General features: G+C 39.6%; 1 protein-coding gene across 1 annotated transcript; it reads right to left on the bottom strand.

Annotated features, from left to right (window-relative positions):
* Positions 1 to 3,311: 3,311 nt before the first annotated feature.
* LOC137737355 (uncharacterized) lies at positions 3,312 to 4,544 on the bottom strand. The gene has a single exon (XM_068476806.1). The coding sequence runs from the start codon at positions 4,542 to 4,544 to the stop codon at positions 3,312 to 3,314; it is 1,233 nt and encodes a 410-aa protein (XP_068332907.1).
* Positions 4,545 to 16,119: the final 11,575 nt, after the last annotated feature.

The raw sequence follows: 16,119 nt of genomic DNA, 5'->3' as shown, positions 1-16,119 counted from the left end.
GATGCCAAATTGCCTTCATTACATAGGATGCCGAATGGCCGTAGCTCAACACTTGTACAATTTGAGTCTACTTGTGATAGTACTTCAAGTGATTAGCGTTCCATGGATGGCCAAGGGTCTTACCATCGGAGCTCCTTAGCTTGTAAGAACCAGGGCGACTGATGCCAATAACTTCAAATGGTCCATCCCAATTTGGGCTAAGCGTGCCTTCACTCGGGACTCTGTCGCAGAGTAATCTTTTCTTCAATACCCAGTCCCCCACTTTGAAAAAGCGAGGTTTGACTCTTGAGTCATATTAGTTGGAGATGCGCTGCTTGTAGGCAACATTCCTCAAGTGAGCTTGGTTTCTGTGTTCCTCGACTAGATCCAAGTTGAGGGTGAGTTGTTTGTCATTTTCACTTTGCATGTAGTTCTGGACTCGGAACGTTGCTTGCTCAAGCTCAACTGGGACAACAGCCTCTGTACCAAAGGCAAATGAGAATGGAGTTTCTCCTGTTGAAGTTCGATATGAAGTGCGGTATGACCAAAGAACTTGGGGTACAAATTCTGGCCAACAACCTTTAGCCTTGTCCAAGCTGGTTTTCAAAGTGCGCTTGATTATTTTGTTGATGGCCTCAACTTGTCCGTTAGACTGGGGATGAGCTGGGGAGGCAAAACATAAGTTGATGTTGAACTTAGAACAGAACATCCTGAACTTCTTGTTGTCGAACTGTTGCCCATTGTCCGTAATTATCGCATTAGGAATGCCAAATCTGCAAAGGATGTTCTTCCATACGAAATTTTGTGAAGTAGTCAACTGCAACGATTGCATAGCAGACCTTGCCCTTTCCTGCAGGCATTGGGCTGATTAAATCAAGTCCCCATTGGGCGAAGGGCCAAGAGCTGATCATAGGAGTAACAGGCTCGGGAGGGGAGTGATGAATAGTTGCGTAACGTTGACACTTATCACATGACCGGGATATTCTGATGGCATCTTGGTGGAGTGTTGGCCAGTAATATCCTTGGTGAAAAACCTTGTGTGCTAGGGATCGAGATCCAGCATGATCTCCGCAGACTCCTTCATGTATTTCTCGAAGGACAATTTCCGCTTCCGCAGGTGTGAGGCACCGTAAGTATGGTAGGTTAAAACTTCGCTTGTAGAGTTGGTCATTAATGATCAGGTAGCGGGTAGACTTGTATCGAATCTGTTTAGCTTGGACTTTATCATTTGGGAGAGTGCCATGAACAAGGAATTTATAAATTGTGGTGATCCAGCTATCCCCCTGTTGCAAGTTGCACACTTCTGTGACCATGGTGCTTGGTGTTGCCAACAATTCGACATGAATTTTTCTCCCAATCTTGTCTTCCACTGCTGAGGCGAGGCGACCTAAAGCGTATGCATGACTGTTTGCCGCTCGAGGGACTTGGGTGATCTGGTAGTGGAAGTGCTGGAGCAAAAGCTGTGTTTGCGCAAGATACGCTGCCATGGAGTTATCCTTAGCATTAAAGTTGTTCGTGACTTGGTTAACTACCAATTGGGAGTCACTGAAGATATTAATTTGTTTAACTCCAAGGTGTTTGGCCAAACGTAAGCCTGGTAAAAGGGCCTCATACTCGGCTTCATTGTTTGACGCCTTGAATTTGAAGTGAAGAGCATACTTCATTGCCACTTTGTCGGGGGTAGTCAGGACTAGTCCTGCTCCACAACCCTGTTGGTTGGATGAGCCATCAACATATAGAGTCCATACTGGGAGTGTTGGTTCTACCTTCCGGGGTTCCAAGGGTGATGAAGCCGCTGCCTCAGGTGTAGGAGAAATGTCAACGGGATAAGTGAATTCCGCAATGAACTCTGCAACTGCTTGGCCCTTTTCAGCTAGCTTTGGGTGGTAGGAGATGTCAAACTTTCCCAGTGCTATGGCCCATTTGATCATTCGCCCCGAAGTGTCAGGACTTTGAAGTATTTGTCGGAGGGGGTGATTGGTAAGCACGATGATGGAGTGTGCTTAGAAGTAGGGGCGAAGTTTCCGAGCAGACATGACTAATGCTAGAGCTAATTTCTCAATGTTGGAGTATCGTGTCTCCGCATCTTGTAGAGCCTTGCTAGCGTAGTAGACAGGTCGTTCGATATTACCATCCCTACGAATGAGGACGGAACTGACTGTTGAAGCTGAGACAGATAGATAGACAATTAGGGTGTCACCAACTTCAGGTTTGGAAAGCAGAAGGGCTTTACTCATGTACTCTTTGAGGTTCTTAAATGCTTCGGCACATTCATCGGTCCACGTAATATACTTCTTACTTCCCTTATGTGCTTTGAAAAAAGGAACGCATTTGTCTGTGGCCTTAGAGATGAACCTAGTTAAGGCTGCCACCTTGCCAGTAAGGCTCTGGATGTCTTTTGAGGTTACTGGTTCTTTCATGTCCATGATTACTTTGATCTTCTTGGGGTTAGCTTCAATGCCTCGTTGGCTAATCACGAAGCCCAAGAATTTTCCAGAGCCCACATCGAAAGCGCATTTGTTGGGGTTCAACCTCATTTGATACTTCTTCAGGATGGAGAAGGTTTCAGACAAGTTGGCAATGAGTTGGTCAGCATGTTTGCTTTTGACTAACATATCATCAACATAAACTTCCATGTTTTTCCCAATCTGTTCAGTGAACATTGAATTGACTAATCTTTGATAAGTCGCCCTTGCATTCTTTAGGCTGAATGGCATGACTTTATAGCAATATAGTCCTCTATCAGTGGTGAAGGCCATGTGTTCTTGGTCCGAAGGGTTCATGAGGATTTGATTGTACCCTGAGTAAGCATCCATGAAGCTCAAGAGTTCACACCCTGCTGTAGAGTCTACAAGTCTATCAATGAGAGGAAGGGGAAAGCTATCCTTCGGGTATCCTTTGTTTAAGTCGATGTAGTCGACACACATTCTCCACAAGATCTTTTGAAGCAAGAGACTTTCCTTGGTCGGATTTTTCTTAACAAGGACCACATTTGCTACCCACATTGGATAATTGACTTCATGGATGAAGCATATGCTTTTGAGTTTTTCAACTTCTGCCTTCATTGCTTCATATCGTTCAACATCATAAGATCTTCGCTTCTGTCTCACTGTCTTGGTCTTGGGATCAATACTCAAGCGATGACAGATGATATCAGGAGAGATGCCTGGCATGTCCTCGTATGACCAGGCAAAGACTTCAGTGTTCTCTCGCAAAAAAGAGATCAATGCCAATCGAATGGGTGGTGACAAGGTGGTGTTAATCTTCACTATGCGATTTGGATAATCTTTTGAGATAGAGACCTTCTCCAACTCTTCAGCAGGTTGTGCTTGCTAGGTGAAAGAGTCATCTCGAGGATCATCGGGTTGATTGTTACCACCGTGAATATTCAAGTTGGCTTTGTCTAAGCTGGTCTTGATAACTTGGTCATGTATAGAAAGTGTTTCTTCGGGTACATGCAAGTGTTGTTGCTTGACTGAAGTGTTGTAACATGATCGTGCACTAAGTTGATCTCCTTTGATGTAACCATTGCCATAGGGGGTTGGAAATTTCATCAACAACATATGTGTGGATAGCACAGCCTTGAGATCATTAATGCATGTGATGACATTGTATGCCGTTGGGCAGTCAACCACCAAGAAGTTAGTGGTGATGGTGGCTGTGTACGGGCCTGTACCGATGGTGAAGGGTAAATGTACTCTCCCTAAAGGTTGCACGACATCACCAGAAAAGCTTATCAGAGGAGAAACTGAGTGATCGAGCAAGTGTTCAGCTACATTAAGCGTTTTGAAAGCTTCAGCAAACATGATATTGACTGACGCCCCCGTGTCGACCAGGATTCGTCGTACATCAAAGTTGGCTATGTGAGCCTCCACAATCAGTGGGTCGTTGTGAGGATAGATGATACCTTTTTCTTCCTCAGGGTAGAAACATATTGGATCCCAGTTAGGCTTTTGATACTTGCCTTCCCTGATGTCTTCCACGTGAAACACTTGGTGGCCAGGCTTCAACGTTCGTTTATTGTTTTTCATGGTCCTGTTGGAAGATTCAGATATAGGTGTGCCACCGCTTATGGAATGTATCACATTCACTTGGCGTTGGTTGCGGTTATCCCTTGGAGGGTGAAGGAGAAACTGGTCAATTTTTCCTTCACGTGCCAAAGCTTCAATATGATCACGGAAGGTGATACATTTCTCGCCGTCATGGCCATTATACTCGTGGTAACCACAAAACATGCCTGTGTTCTTCGTGGACTTGAAATCTGGCTCCCTCGGCCTTGGCTTTGGTATCAAGTGAGCTATACTGGGGTAAATGGCTGTGCATGTGGCGTTCAAAGGTGTGTATGTCTCATACCTCGCGGTAAGACCACTCTTGACACGTGTTTGGCCCACTGTATTGACTGCCTGGAGGCGGGTATTATTGTGGTGATACCTTTGGTTATCGTGATAGTGCCTCGTACTCTTTTTATTAAAATGAGACTGGTGAGGATGGAAGTCTTTCTTCTTGCCTTGAGAATGATACGCCTGTTGACTTGGCGAGGTATTAGGTAGGGCAGGGGGAAGCATCGCTGTTGTTTGGAAGGTTGAGGTATTCTTATTCGGTTGGATTTGGCTTCCACTCCCTATTTGCTAATAAGGGATGACTATAGGGAGTTTCCTTTGATATGTCCTTGCCTCGGCGGAGGCATGGTTATAAGCCTGTGCCATTACCTCAGAGTAAGTCTTCCAAGTGTTAGCATTGATCAAGTACTTGAAGAAACAGTCGCGTAGGCCTACCGTGAAGGCTTTAAGGGCGGTCTTGTCATCTGCCTCAGCGCAGTGAGAATACTCATGGCTGAAGCGGTCGGCATACTTTCGTAGTGACTCATCCGGCTTCTGGCGAATAGTGTATAAGTCATCTGCGGAATGCAAGCGATCTGTCTGGAAGATGTGTTGAGAGACAAATAATTTCCTCAGTTCCTCAAATGAGTTTACTGTCTCAGGTGGAAGACAGCAATACCAATTCAGAGCTCCGCCAGAGAGGGTAGAGGGGAAGAGAAGACATCGTTCTTCGTCAGTGTGCATCCGGTATGCCATGGTGGACTCAAAGAGGTTAAGCTGTTCAATCGGGTCCTCCCTTCCAGTGTAGAGTTGTAAGCCAAGCTTCTACTTTGTCTTTACTTAGAGGGGGTGTCGATGATCCTCCTTGTAAGAGGGCCAGGCCTAGGTTGGTTCCAGTTAGGTATTTCGGCCTATCGTTCGGCCTTTAACTTGTTTACTTCCTCAAGGAGTTGTAGGACAAGGGGGTCTTGAGTGGAGTCAGGTACTGCTGGATCCTTCTTCCGTAAGTCTCCATCTCTTATTGGAAGTAGGAAAGCTTGGTCAAGGGCATGGGATTTTTCTTTGGACTCACCGTACTGACTTCCAAGGCGAGCCTGTTGAAACGCCCTCGAGTCCCTCGTACCTTCATATTCCTCTAGGACATGTCGCTCATTCCCTAGATTGGCATTTGGCTTGGGGCATGAAAGAGGACCGAACCTTTAAGAAACCTTTGGATCATTGACCTTCGAGCTTATGTGGATGGGGTTCTCCCGACGTTGCCTCAGGAAGTCCCGACAGTCGCGATAAATAGCTTTTGATCCTTCTACTCCTTCTGCAAGAAAGTGCCTTCCTCCACTTCTCTTGCTTCGGGTTGAAGCAGCTGGGTCGAGAGAGGTCTCATGTTGATCAACACCTTGATGAGTAACTCACTCCCCATTATGGATATCCATGTTGAAGGCAGGTGATCCCTCGTGTTGGGGGGCACCCAGGTGGTGGTTGACTTCCCCGGGGGCGATGAGTTCGTGTGTTTGAGTATGCCTAGCTTCATGGAGCATTCCGAAGAGCTTCTCATTCTGCTCCTGGAGGATCTCATTCTTTATCGCTATCTTGTTGTTCTGAGCCTCTAGCTCATCGACTTTAGCCTGAAGAGCAAACCTCTTTCGTTCCTTCTTTCATTGCTTTGCACTAAGTACGAGGGGGGTGTCGTTCTACGTGTTGTGGCTCCCTTCACTCCCCATGTTGGACAGGGGTGCCTGGTTGAAGGAAAGTGTGCGAATGGTGGAAACTAGCTTGACAAAGTTGGAGAGTGTAGGAATAAATGCGATTCCCACAGACGGCGCCAAATGTTGATGCACAAAATCAGTGAGGACTTTGGTACAACAGAAAGTGTGAGGTTTATGACCTTCGCTAGGTTGCTCTGGTCATTAGTGCGGATAAGTATGTAAATGAATAGAGATAGGGAAGCAAACAACACAAGATGTACGTGGTTCACCCAGATTGGCTACGTCCACGGAGTAGAGGAGTTCTCATTAGTTGTGAAGGGTTTACACAAATACATAGGTTCAAGCTCTCTTTTTGTGAGTTCTAGTGAATAGTTTAGTACAAATGACATTAGGGATTATTGTGGGAGAATGATCCCCTTTTATAGAAGAGAGTTTCTAGCTTTGTTCTGACATTGACACGTGTCGTGTTGTGATTGGCCTATTATATCGACACGTGTCGCGCTGTGATTGGCTTCTGATACCGACATGTGTCGTGTTGTGATTGGCCTCCTGGTTGGAGGAAAAGTCTTGTGGGTCCTTGATGGTATGCTATTGACCTGTGCTTAGTAGTTTCGGGATTGGTCAAGTATGGTACAAACAATAACCAACAATGTAATTATGACATGTGAAAACAAAATAATGTGAGATGGTCCATGTAAACATTTGGTTTTTTATGTTATGCTATATATTTTTGAATTATTTTGTGTTCATGTGTCAACATTTTATTGGTGGTTATAGCTGACAAGTAACAATTAATGATTAAATAAATAATTTGCCCTTGAATTTGATGGAATTGATTCTGCAATCTAATGGCAATGGGTTAATTAACTGATTTTAAATAGTTCAGGGGGTTAATTTACAAAAAAAAAAAAAAAAAAAAAAAAAAAATTTAAGGAATCAATTTCAACTAGAATAATAGTTCATGAGATCAAACGGCAAGTTACCTATTTTAAAATAATAAAATATTGAATCTGGAGCAAAGAATGACCGCTAAAAATTGGAACATGTTTTAATGCACAACCATCCTTTATATTTTTATTTAACTTATGGAGTGTAATTATATGTAACTTATGACCCTCTTCAAAATTGTTTTTAAAGTCCACATCGACGTTAGGTGGCTGGTCACCGTTATGTTTAATTCGTAGGCATTCAAAAAATAAGGAAGAGTGCTTAGACCTACCTATGTGCCCGCCTAGACCTGCCTAAGGATTCTTTTGGATAAAGGCTTTGATCCAAAGGGATCTCTATTTTATTTTTTACTTTTTTAGTTGTGGGATCCATTACACATTAAACTTTAACAATCTAAACTCTATTTTTTTAGTCTTCATTCATAGATTATCCTTGCAATAAATCAATTTAATCCCAAAACCATTTTATCATTTGATAGACTGAAGAAATTTCACTATTTTTTTACAACATAGTGCTCTTCGATTTCTTTGAACTCAATTAGATTCTTCAAACATTTCCGATTTGACTAATATTTTGCAAGGATGTTCTATAATGTGAAACTTGAAAAATAGACAGCTCTGTTCATTAAAGTTCGATGTGGAATAAGCCCTATAGCCAGTCTCTATTTTTTACCAGAAATGGAGATCCCCTTAGAAAAAGGGCTTGTATATAGCATTATTTCATCCATTTTGCACTGATATACAATGATTTATGAGACAAACTAATGAACATGTTTCACGTTTAGAAGGCTTATTAATTGAAATGTCTTTTGAAATTGCAATTTAGTCTTAATTTACCCCATAAAACTAGTTTTTTCTCATTTTGCCCTCTGAAACTAATATTTTCAACTCTTTTGGTCTCACTTCACTCCATTCCGTTAAAAAACTGTTAAACTCAAGGGTATTGTAGACATTTTGTTTTATACACATTTATTTACATCTAGCCTACACACTAAATAAACCTCAATTCCATTTTTAACAACGCTAATTCAAACCCATGAGTTTTGGGCATTTTAAAATAAACATTCTATCAATAAAAAAATTCCGAGCAACAAAATCATTATATCACCCAAAATAAGGGTTACATTTTTTGTTCTTACAATCATTTCACTAGCAAGGCATCCATGTTATCACGCCCCGATTCCAAGATACCTCTAGGATTGACGTCAGAACATATCAATCTAACCGTCACGCCTTGATTCCGAGACATAAACAAAACACAAATTAATGGTCCAACAACATAATAACTTTTCATTTTTATTTTGTGGCTACATCTAACTGTTGTGTAATATTGCCTACGTACCCTAAAAAGGGATCAAGCCATTCATAGTTCACACATCCATTAAGTTTCAAAATTTCTCATACATCCATTGGCCATAAACATAGAGTTCTAGACAACTCTCGACATTCATAATGAACCAATATGTCATTTCATCGTTCATATACATCATAATGTTTCCACCATAATCAACAACAATAGCATTTCAATGAACCAACGATACACAATAATAATCTTCAACCACATTGATCAACTAATCAAGTCAAAATCAATTATAAAATCATACTTTATAAGATTATAAATAAACTAGGTGGAAATCTTGAAGGAATCACATAGATATCAATCGTTCTTTCTAAATCAATTCACAAAAATTATCAAATCTTCTGTTCATAAACATGTTGAACACTAGGGCCAAAGCCACACAGTTTGACTGAAAATTACAACCCCTATGTTTCCGCATTCTAGTCCAGCTCAAAGGAACCATAAATATTTCTAGAGATCTAGTTCCAACACAACTCAACAGAACTGAATAGGGAAATGGACTTCGGACCACTCAACAAAATTCAACAAAGATAAGGTTCAGGACCACTTAACGGAATTGAATCAAGAAAAGGATTCCGGGCCACTCAATAGAATCCAACAAATATACAGTTTCGGACCACTCAACGAAACCTATCTCAAAAATGCGTATGGTCCTCTAATGCGGATTAACCAAGTAAGACCACAGGCATCCATCTGATAACGTTATCCCCCAATGTAGATTAACCAAATAAGACCACATATGGATATAACATCACCAAGTAGGCAATGACCCTCTAATGCAGATTAACCAGGCTGAGTCACTCCTAAAATGTGTACTATCCCCCAATATGGAATAACCAGGCAGGACCATAGGCAAGCATCATAAAGTGTGGTTCGTAATGTACCCAAGCAGGCAGTGACCCTCAAATGCGGATTAACCAGGAAGAGTCACCCCTAGAGCACATATGGTCCCCAAATGCAGATTAACCAGGCAGAACAATCTATTGAAATGATATAACAAGGTAAGCAGTGACCCCTCCTAATGCAGATTAACTAGGCGGAGTCACCCCTAAAATGTGTATAGTCCCCCAATGCGGATTAACAAGGAAGGACCCTCTATGTACCAACTGCTACATGGTGCACTCACAACATCACACATCATAGCTCATACATTAATTCAACAAGAATCACAATTGTAAACACACATACAATCGATTCCATATGACCAACAATTATGTAATCACATAGAAGTACAAGCTCTAAGGAATAATTCTAATATGATCCTTAGCTTATCACTTCATACTAGTAGTTCCACATTATTATTATTGTCATCGTGAAGCTTGATACGCACGTAAATCCCGGTAAAGAGCCACTTGCAAGCATATTGAGATACACATCCCTCAGGATGCTCACTGACCAAGATAGACCCACTAGTCTCCATCGGGTCTCTACTAATGGTAATACAGGTTTCTACTAATGGTAATTTCAGCATTCAAGATCGATTTGAGACTTTTGACTAAAAGTAAACCTTAGGTGAACGTTGTCAGCAGTATGGTCAACAACCCTAGTAATCCAATCCGGAGGACCAGTACATCAGATTCTCGATTTGTAAATTCCTAACATCCTCCAATATTATGTATAACCACATGCTATAAATTCGTGACAAACCAACGATCAAATCTTCGTGTATTATAAAAGGCCATGTGGCGCTCCTTTACATAACTAGGCTCAAACAATCGCATCACATCAATCAGACTATGGAAATGGAACTAGAGCATCGAAATTAGACTAAATAGACATGGTCGGGTCACTAGTGAGAGCTATGGATTTTGTAGCCCAGCCTTTGGTGAGTCTTATGGTGGTGGTGGGCTATATAGGGGTGGTTGGAGGTGGGCGATCGCCACCCATGAAGTTTCAGAAAAACTGCGACTTTGAACCATCATGAATGGAGGCCAAACGGTGACAAGGATAGATGGGTTATGATTGGAAGGACGAGGTGAGTCTAACGGTGGTGGTGGTGGCTGCGAGCCTTGCTACCAGAGCTTGTTGTAAAAAGCCAAAGAAACTCGCTTAAAAACAGCTCGAGCTGCAAAGGCGGGTTAAGGGGGAGGAGGTGTCCAATCAAGGCCACCCACATGGCTATCACAAACGAGACCCCTCCCAAAAATCTGGAGCCTTCCAGAATTATACAATCAAAATGACCATTTTACCCATGGCTTTACTCGCTTATTTCTCCTTTGTTACAACTCCGTTTCACGAACAGTTTTTGTCTAAGCGTTTGTAAGATCGAGCTCTATCCAAAAATACTTAGTGTGAACCTGAAAGGTCTACGGGTTTTTAATGACTAACTATGGAAATCAAAACTTAGTAACTAGTCAATTAAAGAAAATCAAAATTGAACATAAATATGAGATACAGGACTTCAATAGTGAAATCCAAGGGTGGGATTTCACACATATATTGGCTCAAAACTTTGCACTTGAAAATACTCATTACAGCATAAAGGAAACATGATTAGTCAAGATATCTTTCTAGTTGAAATTGGTCTAACCACAAGTTTCACCCATACAAATTTGATCTCAGATCAGTTGCACAAAATATAATTAAAAAAAAAACTATTAAAATATCATGTCCAAAATACTTCCCATACCAAAAAAACATCTAAAGCAAATGTGCATAGTTTACAACCAAAAGTTTCACATTGTTGCTTAGAATTTTGTTTGATTGAATAATTTATTTTTTGAAATAATATCTCTAACTTATGTGGTTTGAACTAAAGTTGTCAAAAATGACATTGAGGTTGGTTTAATGTGTAGGCTAGAGGTAAATAGATGTGTAAAAACTCTAAAATGCCCTTGAATTTAACAATTCTTTAATAGAATAGGGTGAAGTGAGACCCAAAGAGTTGAAAATGTTAGTTTATGAGGGCAAAGTGAGACAAAACCAGTTTTAGGGGGTAAATTGAGAGTAAATGGTAGTTTATGGGGGCATTTCAATTAATAAACCTATTTAAATGGCTTGGTGGTTTGACCATGGTTATCAACTCCTAACAAAGGAGCAAACATCATCCCATACACATTGGTGTTGAAAGTGGTGTTAAACACAATCACATCACCAAAATGGCTCACATCACCAAAATGGTCGTAAGCACGTCGTGACTTAGCATCCACCCAAAAGAAATTTCCAAGTGTTCTGCCTTCGTCAATCTCCATCTTGAAATAAAATGAATCCTTTTTCTCTTTCTTATCCTCAAAATGCTCTTTCAACATATCCGCATTATGCCCAATTAGATGAGCTCACAATTGTTGTTCGACGTTATACATATTCTTAGGGGTGCAACCAATGTTTCCAGTTCGTCCACTTTACACCTCCAATAAACCCACTTGTTTACTTATGGAAATATTTGGCCTACACACATTGTTCAATCACTGCTGTCTTTTCCTTTGAAACTTGATAATCGATCTAAGTAAGTGTGACACACTTGACATAGGGTGGTTGTGTGATTCATTGAAAACTATTGCAGTAAATGTTTCACTACCAATTCCCTTATTCAGTGCAATTTTCGCCTTGCACTCAATTCTAGCATCTCCCATCCTACCTTTCTTATTAGGTTTGGGATTAGTATCCACCATCTTCTTGCATTCTTTGCAACAAAAAAATTCTTTCCGTAACCAACATTCACCATCACTGGACTTTTTACTACTATTCTCCCGAATCCCAAACCCCCCTGCAAGTGCATAATTGTTGTAAAAAGTATATCCTTCATCCAACGACTCAAACTCCATTTTAAATTTCGGTTTCAACTCATAATTTACTGTTGAAAAAACTAATTCAACACTCCCTGCACCAGATTGATCCCTTGCATCTACATTATCTCTTTCCCCACAATTTCTTTGTTTCTAACTCATCCCCCATCGATTTACACTTCTATGTTTACCTGCTACAAATCTACACAAATACAACACAACTTGTCATAATCCAGCAAAATTTTTGCACCTATATATCTAAAATCCAATTTCACAATTTTAACCAAGTAAAATCCCGTAATTTTATAAATCGAAGTTGAATGGAAATGGATTACAACAGTGGTTCTGGATTTCTTCTGAGACTCACGTTCACAATCTCGGTTTCTTCACAGCTTTTGGATGAACCACATTGTCAACTCCAACACGAGTACAATGTCAACCTACATGAAATCGAGCCTGACATCCTTCACCACCTCCCTATCTACCTCTCTTTCTCGGCGAAGACAACCTTAATCTCTCCCTTTCTAGGTGACAAAAACACACCCAGTGAACAAAAAAAATTAAAGGTACAAGATTACCGAGTCACAGTCACAATGCAACTTCAATCTAGCTGAAATTGGTTCCTCAGCCCAACTCTCTCTCAGCCTTTCTTTCCCTCTTCAACGCGCCAACCCAGTTCTATCGTGAGCTCAGCACATCAAGAATGTTTGATTCATGTCCACATGCAAGGTCTGTTTTCAAGGTCCGCACCTTAAAAATGCCCTCCTTCTTTATGGCTAGTTTGTCTTTCTTATTATTTATTTATGGTTAAAAAAAATAAACAATGTTCAATTTACAAAAATACTAGTAAATGTCCACAAACCTAGTTTGAACAATTTCATTTCATTATGTTTTTTTATATGCCCACACACAACTAGTGAAAAAAAAATGTGAAAATTGGGACAATGATGAGTTGTTTCTTCTAACGTGTGCATGTTTTTTATTTTTCAATTTAATTTATTATTAATTTTTTAAATAGAGCATGCTATACTGACCTGCTTGTGAGGTTGGTGTAAAAAAGAACAAAATTTATGTTCATGTAATTACTAACTTACCCATATTTTTTTATTTTTGTTTAGTTTTGGTGAAGGGGTTAAAATAGTAATTTTATGGAGTTTTGATTGACAACCAGGATTATATTAATAGGTAGTTTAGATACTAGCAGATGTCCACTCATGTAGTGTGAACAATTTCATTTCATTTTTGTTTTTTATATGCCCACACACACCTAGTCAAAAAAAAAAATCAATTATGAAAATTGAGACAATGATGAGCAGTTTCTTCTAAAGTGGGTTTTTTTTATTTTTTATTTTATTTTTAAATAGGGCATGCTATTCCAATATGGCTGTGAGGTTGGTGTTAAAAAAGGAAAATTTATGTTCACGTAATTACTAAACTAGCCTTTCTATAGGAGCATACACGTGTGCAAAAGGCCTTCTATTTATCACAGGCGTTGGATGCCCTTAAATTTTTTAATATGTTTAATAAATGCGTAAACAACATAACGTTAATGTCTAATAGTACGAAGTAGGTCACGTTCCTTCAAGATGTCATGTGCCTCCTCTATTTTTGGAGGAAGAAATATTAATATCGTGTAGCATGTTGTGATTAAAAAAAGACATTTTGCACGTGCGTAAGTGCGTGCAAGAAGGTTATTACTTTATAATATGAATAGTTCAGATTATAAAACAAAGTGGATGAAGCGGCCCGACTGTTGCCAAACCCTATGATCACATCCTTCATTTAGCTTACACTGGTTTGCGAGTTCGAACAGGGCCCACGACCTTTCCTCCTCTCATGCCATTGTGCAGTCGAGTCTAAACCCTAGTGTAATACAGGTAGGATGGGGTATCGATGGACAATAATAAGTGAAAATAGAAAAACAAAACAAAATGATATACACAATCTACTACAAATGTGTTTGATAAATGTGTAAACGACATAATATTAATGTTTAATCGTATGACGTAGGTCACGTTTCTTCAAGACGTGATGACCAAATTCTGGACGTACATACAAAAACATAAAGTTAAATTGTAACTTCATGGTTCCATCAACAAATCATGGTCAGTTTTAACGGTTTAGTCTCATTAATCATGGTCTTTTTTATGTCCACTTACTACTATTTTCCCAAATTTTTTTTTCTCGCATACTATGTGATAGGAGCATATTTATGTGACTTTGTTAGCTTATTTCTTTGCATTTAGTAAGTTAGTTTCTATTAATTATAGTGATTTAAGCTATTTTCGTGTGTTTGTAGGTCCAAATGGCAAAGTTGGGAAGAAAAGGCAATTTGGAGCATTTTAGAGCAGTTTTGGGCTTGGAATGGATAACACATGCATGGAGCAAGGTGGATGGACCTTTTTGAAGATCAAAAGAGGCTAGGAATGTGCTTAACATCTGGAAGAATTGATTCAAGACATTGAAGATAAGGAATCAGCTAAAAAGAAGGAACATTATCTGAACATTATCCAAACCTTATCTTATCTTATCCTATCCTAATCTTTTCCTACCTTAATTCCAGCTACAAAGAGGACTCATTTTCACATTAAATCACCTAAATATCAGGTTCTAGAAGCCCTAAATCTCTGCCGCACCTAACCCTAGTCCTTTTCCTTTTGGACTTGTCCCGTGCCCTATCCTCGTCCTCCAAGGATTTCTGCCGTGAAACCCTAGCCTTATAAATACATAACATATCTGCCGCAAGTTTGGGGGGAGAGTTTTTAGAGAGAATTTCAGAGAGAAAAATACACATCTGCTGCAGCTTTGCAAGGAAGGAAGGAGAAGAAAAGCTTGGAGCCGTGCTTGCCATCCAAGACCTTTGGGTTGCTGGAGTGTTTCTAGGTGTATTCTATTCTTAGTTTTAGTCCAATGTTTGTTTTAATTTGGTTTTCAATTATGATGAACATGTGGAACTAATTTCCTTTTAGCTAGAGGTGAATTCGAAGCCATGGACATATGTTTTATATGAATTGATTACATCCAGTTATTGTTTCGTAAAACATGAATGCGATTTACTTATTTGTTTGATTGATAACTTATTCTTGTATGTTGATTAAGGAGGCCTACTTAGTTTCCATGCATGAATCTGATACTAAAATATAAGGGAATTTCACCTAATCATTATGAACTTATATTTATAAGTAATGGAAGTCACTAGTCATGATTATGTTAAGTAAATCCATGGCAGGAGTATCATGTAGTTCATAGTTACAAATGCCTTGTTAATGCTTATGATTTTCATAGAACTTAATGATATTTGATATGTATATCTATTATGCAATTCATATAAGGAACTTGATAAGAATAATTTGATTGCGTCGCTGAGTCCAATTCAATGAATTTAGGAAAATCTGAGAGTTAATTAGTGCAGTTCACAATTAATTTGGGTCGTTGTCATTCATGGTTTATTGGAATAATAACTGGGAATCGATTTGTATGCATATGTGTCATGTGTGGAGAAGGACCCTCTAGCTAGCCTTTCACCTCTTAACTCACCTTAATTTCGTGCAACCTTTAGTTTAGTTATCCAACTTATTAGTTTTAAGTTGATTTTCGTCCAAATCACCCCTTAGTGCTTGTTTTGAGTTATTTGAGTCAATTCAGTTTGTTTTGAGTCAGTTTAAGTTTAGTTTTCTGTTTTTAAGTCTCATAAGTGTAGATTAGCATCCCTCCTAATCCCCGGCTTAGAACGATCCCTACTTTCACATACTACAACTATCAAAAATAAGGTTTAATTTGTGTGCTAGTTTATATCACATCAAATTTTGGCGCTGTTGCTAGGGATTAGCAAAATTGCTAATCTCCCATTTGTTTCAGTTTTCAGTTTTTCTTGTGTTTTTTATTTAGTTTAGTTTTGTTTGCTTTGTTTTACGTACTAGTTTATGACTCAACGTTCTCAACCTGTTCGTGAGCATATATTGGAGTTTGACGACAATTTTGAACGAACTTTGAGAAGGAAGAGGAAGCAATCAGAACCCAATCCACCTAGTTCTAGCTCTGAATCTGAAATTGAAGAAGAAGAAGAGGAAGAGGAAGAACAAGACA

Source organism: Pyrus communis, chromosome 6 (genome assembly GCF_963583255.1).
Source record: "Pyrus communis chromosome 6, drPyrComm1.1, whole genome shotgun sequence".
Classification (NCBI taxonomy): domain Eukaryota; kingdom Viridiplantae; phylum Streptophyta; class Magnoliopsida; order Rosales; family Rosaceae; genus Pyrus; species Pyrus communis.
Note: the sequence above shows the minus strand (reverse complement) of the source record. Positions and strands in the feature narration are given on the sequence as shown.

What these genes read in the sequence shown, in the direction of transcription:
- LOC137737355 (XM_068476806.1), bottom strand. Translation starts at nt 4,544, where the DNA reads ATGCTTCCCCCTGCCCTACCTAATACCTCGCCAAGTCAACAGGCGTAT.